General features: G+C 41.7%; 1 protein-coding gene across 5 annotated transcripts in view; it reads left to right on the top strand.

The window, feature by feature from the left end:
* Nucleotides 1–15,226, top strand: part of Ptpn14 (protein tyrosine phosphatase non-receptor type 14) — a 161,610-nt gene that overhangs the window by 91,230 nt on the left and 55,154 nt on the right. For all 5 annotated transcript variants that reach the window (XM_074048336.1, XM_020186006.2, XM_020186011.2 and 2 more), the window contains 2 exons: nucleotides 12,533–12,630; nucleotides 15,104–15,171. In XM_074048336.1, coding sequence (XP_073904437.1) covers nucleotides 12,533–12,630; nucleotides 15,104–15,171 — 166 coding nt within the window. The remainder of the gene's footprint in view (nucleotides 1–12,532; nucleotides 12,631–15,103; nucleotides 15,172–15,226) is intronic.

Consider the following 15,226-nt stretch of genomic DNA (forward strand, 5'->3'; position numbering starts at 1 on the left):
CTGCACAAGTGTAACACTGTTCTTGTTTAGAACAGTTTGAATGCTCTAGTGGCTTAATATCCAGAGAAACTGACTCAAATTCCAATTGTGGGAATTTATTCCTTCCATAGCTCTTGATGCACATGAGGTAGGCTTTTATTATTTCTTTCAGTTCATTCTAGGCAAATGTTAGTCTCTTTCAGCCAATTTGTAACTGACTGTCCTTTTAATAAGGTCACATGATATGTGGCTGTAATGATGTCTTGCTATACTGTAAATATACAAAAGAGACCTAATGTATGCTAGATTTTGAGGAGAAATATGAAGATGAACAAAGTAAGTTTATAAAATAATCAAGGAGACAAAAATGGGTACACATAGCTGGGCGCTGGTGGCTCATGCCTGTAGTCCTAACTACTTAGGAGGCAGAGATGTGAAGGATTGCTGTTTGAAGCCAGCCCAGGCAAATGATTTGCAAAATCCTATCTTGAAAACACCCAGTATAAAAAAGGGCTGGCAGAGTGGCTTAAATGGTAAAGTGCCTGCCTAGCAAGCATGAGGCCCTGAGTTCAAGCCTTAGTGCTGCCATGATTAGCAAGTTAGAGTTACAAAATGGGTTGGTAATACAGAGTGCTGTGAATTATTTTAATTTTATGGCTGGAGAAAGTCTTTATATTACATAATGCCTGCAGTTTAGACAATTTGGTTTTTTTGTTTTACTTCTGAGTCCAGTATTTGTGTTATGTCAACTATTTGGGTGACTAACTTCCAAGAAAGCATTCTTTTACCCACTGTGATTCCCTGAGTCAGTAAGTGGTCTTAGTGCATTTCATATAGCCACCAAGTCTTGCATCATTTCCTAAGTCCAAGATTTACAGAACAGAGAGAGGTGAGCTGTGCCTCCAAGGTGCTTATGGGTTAGTAGGGTACAAAATAAAGAGGGATGGGTTTGTTATTGTTAGGAATGTATAAAATGTGTGACAGTGAAGTGCTATTTGGTGAGGGGAGGGTGGGAGAGGCTATGGATTACCTGCATATGTCTCACCATCCATGCTATGGGAACTCACGTGACCCAGCAGGACCTCAGAAGTCTTTCCTGACTTCATGCAGAAATAGTAGCTGTGTTGCTATCTCCAATGAATACCCCATTCAGCTGCTGGGTTTGTGTTTTATTTGCCAGTGTTTTCAAGTATACTTTTCCTCTGGGTCACACTTGTGGCATGAAGATTTATTTAAATTATGAATATGACAAAGTGGGGATCCCGTGACTGAGAGAGTGTGGGATGAGTAGACAAGACACCTGAAGTGCTTGAGCATGACAGCCTAAAGCTCAGTCATTAGAAATCATTAAAACTGAGATTGGTTAATAAACCCAAAACCAACCAAAGTTTAAAATTAGGCTTGACTGACTTATTGAAGTTAGGCTTAAGTAGCTCTTAGTCAGGGACGGATCATGCAGTCATAATTACAGTAGGGGGCTGTAGGTGACAGTACTTACGTAGAATACTGAGGGGTCAAGATCTAAAGACATGGTTGACTGAGACGGGAAGGGTTCTCGCCCTTCACTATAAACAGGAAAAAAAGTCACAATCAATGCAAGTCATTCCCTTCCAACACTTAACACACAAAAGTCCCCATGGCCTGGCTTGTCATGTGCCTCTGGCCTGCCTCTTGAGTCTAGCAGGTGCATGAGGGTTGGCATACCAGCATGTTCCATTTACAAGAGCTGAGGAAGACCTGGTCTATGTGCTTGTCCTGTTTACACGGCAGGAATCTGGGTAGTAGAGGGTAGAAGCCTGGTACCCCGGTTTTCACTGATCTCCATCCATATAGCTTCAAGGTTGCCAGTAAAGGGTCTACCACAGTGAGTTAATATGGACTGGGAATTTCCATTTTCTTTCTTTTTATCAGGGTCACTAGGGATGTAGAATGATAAATTGCTTCCATGGCTTCACTATGAAGCCAGTAGTCAGTGTTTCCTACTCAATTCTGAGACATTACTTCATCCATGGAGAAATGGCCCTTCTGGTAGTTACTTACCTGTGAAAAGGTAGGCAGTGCCTTTCCTTAGGTTATTCTAAGGAAGAACTCAGGCCATGCACAGAGCCGTCCTCTTGCCTCCTACGTGTTGATTTTCACGTCTGTTCTCCTTCTGCCCAGCATTTTACTAACCTTAGAACTGTTCCCCCAACTGCTAGCTTGCCACATTTTCAGGCTTAGGCAGACTTCTTGCCACAAACCTGGCTTCTTATCAGAAAGACAGATCTTTGAGTAGTTGACTCACTGCTTCCAGATGTAATTGAAGCTCCCTTTCCCACAGCGGCTGGTGGGTAATGTTTTGAACACATGATTTTCGGGGCAGGCAGGTGTGTATTTTGAGCTGATGAGTCAAGACATATTTATTGCTAGTGTAAGATGGATAAGGCTCTAAATTCTCTACAGCTGCAATTTAGAGAAGTGGTTTGGGCTGGCTAATAAGCGTGGAGTCTTGTTGTATCTTGGTGTGTCCTTTTACCAGCATAAGGGTTTCTTTAATCCCATTGCTCCCAGGCTGAGATTTCTCTCCAAATATCTCCTTTGCTGTGTGGTAGCTCAGAGAATAGTCTAAATAATTATGTACACAAACTATCCACACTAAAGGAGTTTTTTTGGTTTGTTTTGGATTTTTTTGTTTTATTTTTTGGCAATACTGGGGTTTGAACTTGGGGCTTTGTACTTTGAAGGCAAGTGCTCTACCACTTGAGCCACACAGCCAACCCTTTCTGCTCTTGTTATGTTGGAGACGGGGGTCTCACTTTTTTGCCGAGGCTGGTGTGGTCTGTGACCCTCCTATTTTAAGCTTCCTACCATTGCTAGGGTAACAGGTGAGTGCTACCACTCCTGATGAGATGGGGTCCACAAAATTTTGGTTGCTCTGGCTAGCCTGGAACTGCAATCCTCCCGCTCTCAGCCTCCTTCCTAGCTTGGGATGTCAGATGACAGCTGCGTGCCCCCAGGCCCACTATTAGTTGAGATGGGGTCTGAAGAACTCCCTTCCTGGGCTGGTCTGGAACTTCAGTCCTCCCAATCTCAACCTTCCACATGGCTAGGATTACAGGCGTGAACCACCAGCACCCAACTACTAAAGCAGTATTTTTGCCCTTTTCATAAAGACGGAGGCTTTATCAGGTTTTTTTACTTGATGTGTGATGGGTTGCGTTTATGAAATTTTTTTTTGTTTGTTTTTAGCTGGGTTCTTGCTGGGTTGCCCAGGCTGGTCTCTGACTCCTGAGTTTAGGTGATCTTCCTGTCTCAGCCTCCTTAGTTCTGGGACTACAGGTGTACTCCACTACACCAGGCCATTTCTGAAACTTTTAGGTGCCTCTTTTACCTATTTCATAGAAATAACATCTAATAAAGTTACTGTGCTGTGACTCATTTCCTGCCTCCCCTCCGTCTGTCTATTTTTGTATCTCTGTTGGTATTTCATCCACTTTGAAGCATTTACTGAATGTCCAGGTGCTGCCAATAGATGATCCTGAGGAGGTCGTGGTCGAGGGGGAGGACACAGTGGCCGTGCTGGAGGTGATGCCTGAAGTACTATGGGGAGCCTGCTGACTGGATGACAGGGTTTGGAGGAGAGAGAAATTCATCTGAGTCTGGAAGTGGGCAGAGGGTGTACAAGTGGAGGGCAGGTGAGGCATTGGACCAAGGAAAGGGCAAGGGAAGAAGGAATGTGGTAACTGTGGAAAGAGCATCAGGTCACTACAGCTCATGGTGGGGCAGTGTGAAATTGAAAATAAAGTGCTTTTCACAGGATCATGAAGAGCCTGGTGTGCTTTCTCCTTTTTGGGATCACTGGATGTTGTGTGTTCTGAGATGCAACTGACATAACAAAATTCACCATTTAACCAGTGGGATCTTGTGCATTCTCAAGTGCAGCCATCCCCACTATCTCACATGCTCCCCTTTCTCCCCCAGCCTCTGGCAACCATTAATATACTTTTCTGTCTCTATGGGTTTATCTGTTCTGGATATTTCATATAAATGGGATCATACAAGGTATGGACTTTTGTGTCTGGCATTTTCCACTTAGCCAATTGTTTCAAAGTTTATCAGTGTTGCACCATGTATCAATGCTTCATTCCTTTTTATGACTAAGTAATATTCCATTGTATGGCTAGACCACATTTTGTTTGTCCATTTGTCAATTAATGGGCAAATGGTTTGCTTTCTCTTTTTGGTGATTGTGGTTAATGTTGCTATTCCTGTACAAGTGTTTGTGGGAATGATGTGTTCTTAATTTTCTTGAGTATAGTATACTTATGGGTGTAATTGCCAGGTCAAGTGATAATTCTATGTTTAACTTTTTGAGAAACTGTAAAACTGTTTTCCAAGTCATTGGAGATTTTACGACAGATCAAAACAGATTCTGATTTTATTTTAACATCAAACACTTTAGCACAGTTTTTTGTTTTTTTGAGATTAAATATTTTACCTCTGCTGTCATGGTTGCCTGGTTCATAGTCTCTCAGCACGCAGTCATGAAACCTGCCAGGGTCTTTCAAGTTCTGTAGATGTGGTTGCAATAAAGGCATATGTTACGAATAGTATGGGATGGAACAGAAAGAAGTGGTGTCAGGGCATTCCCTCTCCATCTGTGGTGCATTACAGAAAACAAGTTTTCTTTTCTACACAGAACCCCTGATTAAATTATAGGCTATTATTAGGGAATTTATTATACTTATAAACTGTACATGGATTCCCTGTAATTTGTTATAATTAATGCAAGAGTTCAAGAGCAGAAAGCCAGATCAGGTTGAGGCATGCCTCTCTCTTTTGCAACACCTTGCGATCGTTGCCTTTTTTCACAAGTACTTAGGCCCCGTGTGTATTTCTGTGCATTTAAACAAACATCATCCTTTTTAGGAAAAAAAAAAATTGCCATCTTTTGACTCATTGAAACTGAAGGAGTCCCAGTAAGAGGTTAGGTGTCTCTGGCAAAAGACAATATTTATTGATCAGTGAGTGTTGAAAAGTTGTGGAGTTGAACTTTAGCCAAGGAAATCTCATCTCTGTATGCTTTGGGAATATGCATGTGTTTTTGTTTTCATGCGTGCACATGTATTAGCATGCGGTGTGCAAAAGGCTAGAGGAGAAACTTTCCCTTTTAGGGTGATCTTTTGTCTTCTCTGGCCTTAGCCTTTTCCCTTTGTTTGTTTTTTTCCTTTGGGGTTATTTCCATTTTGCATAGTTGTAGAAGTGCTGGTTTTGCAGTCTCTTAGTGCAGAGTTTTAATTGACTGTCAGTGTGGACATTCATTACATATGAAAGCTTTTAGATAGCGCATGGATCAGGTACCAAACATGTATTTACACGTCAGTAGTCATAATCTGAAATTCTTCCCAAGGATTTTGAGGACCAAGGGACAGAGGGAGGGAGGCATTCAGGTTTATCTGGTTGCATGCCTGAGTACATACTGTTTATCTGGTCCTGGCAGACAGAGCACAGTGTGGGCCACCCTGTCCATTGTCTGGATTTACAGCTATGAACACCCTTTGGAATGGATGGAATGTGGTGTTTTTCTCCTCTTGCTCTCCCAGTCAATCTAAGACTTAAAATTATTCTCCTTTGCTCCCCTTACCCCAGAATTCCAAGACAACATATCCTCTTTTGTAGTAGAGAAACTTTTGCATTTGTTACTTATTTGCACAACATAGCATCAATCAGAATGCAGTACTGTCTGGCACTCTGGCCTTGGAGAAGTAGGTTCTAGACATTCTAGCAAGAGCCTTCTGATACTGCTCCTTGTGAAGGAAATTTTCTAGCAAGAAAGGACATTGTAAGTCTTACCCTGCTCCCTAATAATAACAACAACTAAATAATTGTCTTTCTCCTCTGGTCCACCAGCCCCTGCAGTTTCATGGACAGGCTTAGGAGACTAAGGAATGTAAGGGTGGTCCCTTTCTCCAAATTATCTCAACCCTACTGGTTCTGCAGATGGAAAGAGATAGGTTGGTTTAGCTGATTCAAGCAGCTAGAAGAGGCAAGGGCAGATGGGAACTCATTGATGACACTGAAGATACCACAGGTCGGTAGTCCCAGCTCACAGTGTCTCCATCCACCATAACCAGGCAGGAGCTTTTTCTTTCTGTACCAGACCTCCTTGGTCTGTAACAGTAGAAGGAGTAACACATAGGAGATCCATGCTATTTGTACAGCTTCTTCTGGTATTTTTAGGGTAGCAATAGAAATAAGTCTGGATAAATTTTTTGTGTGTGTGATTCAGACTATGGAAGCTACTCAGTGCCAGGGTCAGCAAAGACTTGTGTGATATTTTTTTTACAAATAATCTGTACTTGGGAATACAGCATAGTGCAGGCTCCACTTCCTACCTGCTACTGGCATAGCCCTTTCTAGGTGGGAGCCTACAGCCAGAGACCGCCCTGTAGCTTTTACTTCGAATCCCCTCTGCTTCTCTTCATAAGAAACTATCAGCAAGTGGTTAGACTACTGAGCTCCATCTCTTTCCCTTCCTTCGGCCTCTGAAGGAGGAAGGGAAAATATCCCGGGGACTGACAGCAGGAGAAAAACCAGAGCTGAAGAATCATGGGCCACCATATGAAACAGGTCCTGAAGTAGGATTTTATAGAAAAGCTTCCCATATCACTGTCTGGGGCTGAGGAACAGACGATTTAGTTGAGGGTTGGGGAGGCTGGGTTCTCGAAGCCCTTCCTCAGACCCTTGGGGTTATAAATATCACAGACAGTGGTGCTTTCGTTTTAATTTTCGTATTTGGATTCCAGTGAAATTGAGGGCTGCTGGGAATCAGATCCTGCCCTCCTCACATCTGTGGTTGGCCTGCTCTGGCTCTGCCTGACTGTGTCTTTGAGAAGCAGTTTCTTTGGGCCAGTTGCTCTCCTCTTTAAACACAATTTGCTGTTCTAAACATGAAAGAGCTAGACTTGGATTTTTAGAGCCCTCCCTTATTAAATAGCTTAGGTTCAACTGTGCTGCGACTGTATGTACCCCCAAATCTCTATGGCTGTGTACCTCACTTGTCCACCTGAGGCCGAGGCTTTATTTCCTGCCATCTTGGTCCAGGGCACAGGCTAAGTGAACAGCCACCCCTGCCACACACTGCAGCTTTCAGGACAAAGGGAACCAAATTAGAAATGCCACTGGCTCTGAGGACATCGGCTTGGTAATGATAGTCACCTCCATCCCATTTCATTGAGCCAAAGTTAGTTACAAGGAAATGAGTTCAGCAGGTAGACCGTTTTGGGGGACTCTTCTGAGCAAACATTTGCCACCATATTAGCAGTCTACTGCTTCTCCTGGCTCTACCATCCAGTGATTTACGCTGAGGATGCTGTGCCCTGGGGTGGAAATAGGACCAAAAAATCACATCTCAAGGTTCTGGCCTTAGATGAAGGTTCCATCTGGGCTTGGGTGGAGGTGTAATCCCAAAGCACCATGTACTCAGACTCCGAATCTCTGGTACCTTGCTGGTGGTTCTGTGACAGTGTGGCCCATGCTTTGCAGAACAACACAAGGCATTTTTCTATCTGAGAAGAATGAACAGACCTGCAAGTAAAACACAGTGCATAAGTGCTTAAATTCTTCATGCATGAATTAAAAAGGAGAGATTAAAGATCTTAGCAGTGAATCTCTAAACATCGGGGCAATCTTACGGGGTATCCTGGTGAAAGAGTCCTTTGATACCTCTGTCAGAAGTACTGAATGCTCTATTGATTTGACACAGTATGACATTTAAAAAAAAAAGTAAAGAAAAAGAACTTTCTTTTTAAAATCTTAGAGAAGAAAGGAACTTAGAAAAGTCACTTTCCATGGGATAGGAGCATTCCAGATGGATGAAGCCTCCAGAGCTGAGTTTGTAGCATCTATCAGCTCCTAGTTGTAACGTTTAGTAACACCAGTTATTGTGAATCCTTTCTACTTACCCAGAGAAACCTGCATTTAACCAGCAAGTGAATCTTCTCATTAAATTAAAAGCAAAATAACAACAAAAAAGAAAATTGAAAGTAGAAATTTTACCATTATTTAACAAGCACAATTATATCCACCAATTCTTAGAGGAAAGAGAGAGAAGCCGAACCTAAAACCAACCAATATGACCTCAACAGTAAGGATTATTTCCAGGTCTTTGAATATGAAAAAATATTAAAAAGTTTTCCTTGTGAGCTTAGATTTTCAAAGAACATCTCTTTGGAAAGTTGGCACAAATTTACTTTCCTGGCATGAGGATTGGTTTTTTCCCCCATCCTCCACCCGGCTCTGACAGGGTGGAGTATACATCCATGAAATTGCATGTTTCCAAAATAAGATACACTGTTATATTTTACTGCTGTTATAATTGAGTCTCTAATCAAAAATAAGCAAAACCCAATATTCTAAAAATAGAATTTCAGCTCCTGTTTACTAATCAAATCTTCCTAAGTGATACAATTTTTATATTTTATAAAGTGCTTTCTGTACAAAAATGTACCAATTTCCAAAGAGATCCGAATTTTCTTCTCATTTCTGCAGTCATATGTAGTACAGCCACAGTCTTGTGGTGATAGCTCCATGTCATTTACTCATGCTCTGATGCTCTCGTTGTTTGGATGGCTTCCAGGGGGAGAATCACATTCTGCAGGCCTAAGCTCTTATATCCTAGCATAAGTGTACACTCAACCTAAGTGACAGGGAACATTCCCAGTGCTGTTTGCTAGGGGACTGTGATTCACTGTGCTACAATGTGTTTGTGCATTGTAGATGAAAGTTGGGAGCAGCAGGCTAAGAAAAACTAGAACTCTTGTTTTGCTGGATCCTATGGGTTCCTTGGTTGGTGTTGTAGTCTCAAAGGAATCTGCTGATGAATCATCTTGGGTGATCATTTTCACCTCCAAGGTGACGTGTGAAAAGGCTCTAGCTCTAGCAGATGCCAGGATAACATCTTTCCAAATGTTTTTCTCTGTGGTTCTTAAATATTGAATCCTCAGATAGTGCATTGGAGAAACATGGCAGCAGGGATCACAAAGGTGATTTCCATCTTTTAAGCAAAGACTGTGTGTTAGTTCTTTCTAGGATGACTACATGTCTAGCAGATGTTTGCTCTTAGGAAGGGCTTAATATGCTTATGTTAATATCTGTCCCTAAAAAAAAGCAGAAAACAAGTGAAAACTACTTGATAGGAGAGAATGAATGGCACAGAGAAGAGAGTCAACCATTGTAAGATTAGTAAGAAGGAATCGGTGAATATTATTACTGTATTTAGGATTCATTAACAGTACAAAGGCATGTGAAAATTCCATATATACATACAATGTGTTTTGAGCAAGTTTTGAACCAGTGAATTTTATCTTCGTTTCTCATCTTGAGCTTTTGTTTCCGGTTTGTTGTTTTATTTTGAGAATCCCATTGGATTATTTGAGAATCCTTTTTGGATTATTAAGGGCTTTTCCTTATTGTTTATTTGATTTGGTATCTTTTAATCATACTGAAGAAAGGCCCAGTGAGACCCTCTGGGAATAAGATGAAACTACACTTTCCCTTGTTGTTCTTTCGTTCTTGTTCCCCCAGTATTGAAAGTAGGGTCTTCAGATTCTAAGTGGCTCATCTTCAAAGATGTATCTGCTTTCACAGTGAACTCTTGGCACTTAAAAGAGGTTTTGATAACTCAAGGACCCTCTTACTTGCCTAGGTGTCCCTTGCCTTACTAACTTCCAAACATGAAAGCTCTTTCTTGACAGTTCCCTGACACTTCCCAAAGTCTCTTAAAGACAAGATTACCTCGTATGAATGAGTGGACCTTTTACAGTTCCCTTGAGAACTGGCTTGGAGACACAAGAGGGCTGTCAGAGGAAAAGCATGAACCAGTCTCCCCCAGTAAACAAGATGACAGCGGGTGCTGAGGGAAAGCCTGGGAGGGAGGGAGGGTGCAGAACACAAACAGGAAGCATGATATGGTACCTGGAATGAGAGGCCACTTTGCAGAGCCCTCATCCTCCCTCCTGTTTCAGATTTTACTGAACTGCCTTCCCAATACTGAGCATCATTAGCTAGCTTTTAAGCATGAATCTTCTTTTTATTTAAAATAAAGCTAGAAAACCTTGAGCTTTGCTTGCAAGTGACATGCAAAATACTTTTACTGGAGCTCCTGCTCTGCTGGGGGAAACTGAGGAACATGGTAAATGTGACTAGCCACAGCAGACTTGTTCTCCCTCCCCCACCTTGATCCCATGGGAGTAGGGGACAGGCAGTCCCACAGAGGCACTTGGACCATGGGAATGTGTGGGACCTGCCTTCTGTAATGCAAGCTCACTCTGAAAGCAACAGTTGAAAATATGCCTGAGCTAGGGACTTGACTAGTGAGCAGGGGAAAAAGGAAGCTAAAAGATACTCATGTAGCTGGTTTTACTGCAGAATTCAGAATGCTTTATGTTGGTTATTTTGTTCTCTAGTAAAGTTTCTTTAAATTCATGTAAAATTACTGGTTCAAAATTTTTGCTTATTCTGATTCTCTCCTATGAAGAACAAAGGGGCAAATCCGACTTCACTCTTCTTTCCATCATATTTTTTTTTATTATCAAAAACTCCATTAAAAATCACACATACAGAGCTGGGTATGTTATCTCACACTTGTAATCCTACTTGGGAGACGAGATGTGGGAGATCGGGGTTTGAGGCCAGCCCAAGCAAAAAGTTCTTGAGACCTCATCTGAGTCAGTGGCTAGGCATGGTGGCGTGTGCCTGTCATTCCAACTACAATGGGAAGGGTAAATAGGAGGATTGTGGTCCAGTCCTGCTTCCACAAAAAAACAAGACCCTGTCTCAAACATAACCAGAGCAAAAAGGGCTAGAGGTGTGGCTCAAGCGGTAGAGCGCCGGCCTAGCAAGTGCAAAACCCTGAGTTCCAACATCAGTACTGCAAAAAAAAAAAAAAATTTTTTTATTTTTCAAGGTTTTAAGAATGGTCCTACCTATTATTTCCTCCTTATCAGCTTATGCACATTCACAAACAGCACAACTGCCCTTTCATTACTAGCAAAAGGCTTTTGACCGCAAGTTCTTAACATACAACCTCTATCTGTTTTCTGGGACTTAGGTAGTTCTTAGAGAAATCAGGGATTCTGAGGCAACAATTACACATTAAAGGCAGAGCAGTGTTCACTGAGCAGAGTGGCAAGTGGCCCAGTTTTGACAAGTAAGCAAAAAGGCTTTCTGCACACACCAGGGAGGGGCTAGTCTCCAAAAATCAGTGGAGACAGTTGTCATGTATTCATTAATCTGTTCAAATAAAGTAGGCAGGAAGTCAAATTCTTGATTAAATAGTGAAACCTGCAAATGGTTATAAATTTTTCAGGTGAAAGATTGGATGTGAGTAGAGAAAAAAGAGGTTATTTTTCTATTGCTTATTAAGTTTAATTGAAAAGGATTTTTAACTGACTCCCAGTGTTTGCCCTTGTGATTTGAGTTTTTTAAGTTTTTTTCCCACCAAAGACTAACGTGGTCGTCTTTCCATGTCCATTATACCCAAGAGGAAAGAGTCAAGTGAAGACTGGGCTGGGATATGGACAGCCCGAGCCCTTCCCTCAAGTAGAGGTAGGCTGGCATGTCACGACACCTGTGATGCATCAGAACCAACCATAATTAGCTCTCAGAGCTGATTGCCTGGCTCCAGGAAAAGCTGGACTTCAGGTCAGCTTGGGATTCCCCAGACTGAAGTGTCAAAGTTCAGTTAAAATATAGAGTTCTGCTTACCCAAAACCGAAGGACGTTTGTTGGGAAGTAACAGTAGAAAAGTGTGACTGTTGGAGAGGTTACTGTGACGTAAGAGGAAGTGGTGTCCTGAGGAGTAAACGTCCCGGTAAGGAGATTTCTGAATGTTTAGGTAATCCTGAGAGTGTGGTTTTATTGGCAAGAAAACAGTACCCTGAGCTTCTGCTCTGAGGCTGGATGCTGTTGTGGACATGTTCTGTCCCTCTGTACTTTGCTGGTTGGAGAATGTACCCCTGCTTGGAAAGTTGCATTCAACTCTGTTTTTATGAATCCCAGACGTGTGAGGTGAAACCTGGCTCTGAAAACCTCATCCCATCCTTTAGAGGAATTCCAAGCTATTTGACCTGTTTGTGATGTGCCCTACCGAGCTTTCACATTTAAAAGGCTATGTGCTTCAGGACTTGATTCAGGAGCACACTGTGTTGAGTGTGGCTTTGGCAGTAGTGTTGCAATGCATGTCCAGGTGTGGAGGAGCCTTTTTTGTTTTTCATGCTTGGTCTGTCTTATAAAGGAGTCCTTATCAATTGTTCTTCCTGCTGGGCCCCAAGCAAGTGATTTGATGAGAATGTTCTCAAACTCAGGATGAGCGGGATATGGCACCTACTACATCAAACAAAGACAAACACAGGCAGAAGTCACTTTCCATCTTTTACAGAGACAACCTTTGTCAACGTCACCTGCAGATTCTGGTGTGTACACAAGGGTTTGCATCTAGACACATCTCTGCTGTAGGAATACCTGCCCAGGATGTGTTTTTTAAGATTGTTTGTTCCTCTCTTCCCATGAATAGATATCAGTATTACCTGCAAGTGAAAAAAGATGTGCTAGAAGGGCGATTACGGTGCACGCTTGAACAGGTGATCCGGCTGGCCGGCTTAGCTGTACAAGGTAAGACATTGTCATGACCTGCGTGTGAAACTTCATGTTCTGTTTGATCCTGGTGTTGCTGGCCTCTTCAAGTGAAAAGCTAGATTTAGTTAAAGGATACCTCACTGAGTCCCTTGTTGTTTCAGTATATCTTATGTTAAAATGAAAAGTTAGTGATCTTTGGTGACAGAAGAGCAGGTTCCTCGAAGCTGTGCACAAACCATGCATGCTTGTGTAACTACAATTTTATTTGAAGGAATAGCTGCTTTTCTCTTGCTTTTCAAGTGACATTTCAATTTGTGGAACATTTTCTCAGAATTATTCCACTGCACAGTGTGGTCATAATCTGTGACTTGATGCTATGAATGTGTTACTGTCACGACAAATTTAAATGTTAAATGTTTAAATGGTCAAATAGCTTTAACCATTATTCTATTTAAGATAATAAATGTGTATTGGAGTAAATTTATCTTTCAACATAGATTTATCAGCTATTTTAAAAACTTTCTCTACATTGTTATGTGTGAGTACTTTTTGTTTACATCTTATATATTTATGGGGTGGTGGCTTAATTGCCTTCAGTTAAATTGAAAACAAGGAACTGTTAATTTTTAAAAGGAAACTGGCTTCCCTTTGGTCCTTATTTTCTTGTAAACTAGCTAATAGTCAAGTGTTGTCCTGCCAACAGCTGAGTCCTTGCTGTGTGGAGTGCAGATTTAGAAGCTGTGAAATGAACTTCCAATCCCAAACTGAACTATGTTGAACCCTCTGGGGTCTAAGTGTCTAGGGAGGCATCCTGTCCGTAACCTCTTTCATTCTGGGTTATTAGTGGTATAGTTCTTGTTATTACTCTGTGGATGGAAATGCCCCAGATCTGTTATATTATATCCGTCTTCTTAAGGACCAGAAAGGGAAGAAACAGTGGCCAGTTTTGGTGGCAGTGGCAGTGGTAGTGTCGTTGCAATAATGGTGAAGATCCCTTAACAGAGTGAGAAGGTCTAATATGTCCCGTATCTTCAAGTTGGGCCTCTCTCTTTTGAGAAAGCTTTCTTTTCTGTTTACTGTATTTACTCTTTTTTTTCTCTCACTACTCACTCATTAGGTTTAGAGCAGATATCCTGGATATCAGAGGACCTTTGAGAAAGGACTCCCTTTTCATTGGGTCCTTGGAACTGGCTGTTCAGTCTGAGGAAATGTCCTCTAGCTACAATATTCTCTCTCTCTCTCTCTCTCTCTCTCTCTCTCTCTCTCTCTCCCTCTACCTCCCTTCCTTCCTTCCTTCCTTCCTTCCTTCGTTCCTTCCTTCCTTCCTTTCTTCCTTCCTCCCTTCCTCTCCCTCCCTTTCCCCTTCCTTCCTTCCCTCCCTCCCTCCTTCCCTGCCTTCCTCTCTCCTTCCCTTGCCTCCTCTCCCCTCCTTCCCTCCCTTTCTTCCTTTCATCTTTTGAAACAAGGTCTCACTATTATAGCTCAGGCTGGGCTCAGACTCACTATCTTCTTGCCTAAATCCTCCAATGATGGGATTACAAGCATATGCTACCATGGCCAGCTCTAGCTATATTTTAGAAAAGGTTTTCCTGAGAACACCATATTGGGCTATTAGAAGACAGACCAACAGAAATATAAGTTGGGTTGGAAGCCAATAACTGATGGTGATAAACTTGAAAAGATGCGTAAGTGAGTCATTTTTAGTATTCTTGAATGTCGCACCCAACTGGTAATTAATTGTGTGCTACATTTGTAGGCGGATCTTTACATGCTCAACAGTCTCTTCAAGTTTACCTTCTCTGTGTGTATGTACATCTTCCTGTTCTGAATCATACCTGATTGCATTTCTGTTGGATGCTAAATCTTTTACATGAAATCATGATTCCATGCAGGTTTTGTTTTTGTGAAGGTGAGGGAGATAAGAAGCAGGACATCTGTATATTTATGACATAAGTTCCATGTGTTCTGTTTGCATGTGCTCCAACATTTGTGAGATGAGAACAGGACAGAACAGAATTTCTGGCACCTGGCAACATGTGAAGTTGTTTTGGAGGTGTAAAGATTTTCATCCTTCCTGGTCAAGGGTGATTTACAGTGGGAATTTCCAGATGCAAAAATACGAACAGAAGCAGATGCATTTGGCTCTTCAGTTCTCCCAATTAACCTTGAGTTAGAAAGTCCCTGTGGCAGATATTCTGAAGATATGTATGGATGCACATTGAACAAACAGATAAATGTGGGTTTCTTTTAAAATCTTTAAATTAGGAATTGCTTTCAGAGTTCCCCATTCTTTCTAAAAAAAAAAAAAATTGCTTGGTGATGCTGACATGTTGATATTGACAGTTGTTAGGTAAAGGTGGTGCGTATACCAAACACATCTCAGCACTATTTTTGTTTAATTGTTGTGCAGAAATAGGATGGAGTAGAGGAATAAATGTGGTGACAGGTCTGGCCTCATTTAGTCCGTCTTTAGTTTCATGTAATAATCCCCATTTTCTTTCCTTCTCAGCTGATTTTGGAGATTATAATCAGTTTGACTCTCAAGAATTCCTCCGAGAATATGTGCTGTTTCCAATGGTAAGTGTAATTTCTTTTTTTCTTAATTGATTTTCTACCTTCTTTGGACATGTAA

Source organism: Castor canadensis, chromosome 11 (assembly GCF_047511655.1).
Source record: "Castor canadensis chromosome 11, mCasCan1.hap1v2, whole genome shotgun sequence".
Taxonomy (NCBI): domain Eukaryota; kingdom Metazoa; phylum Chordata; class Mammalia; order Rodentia; family Castoridae; genus Castor; species Castor canadensis.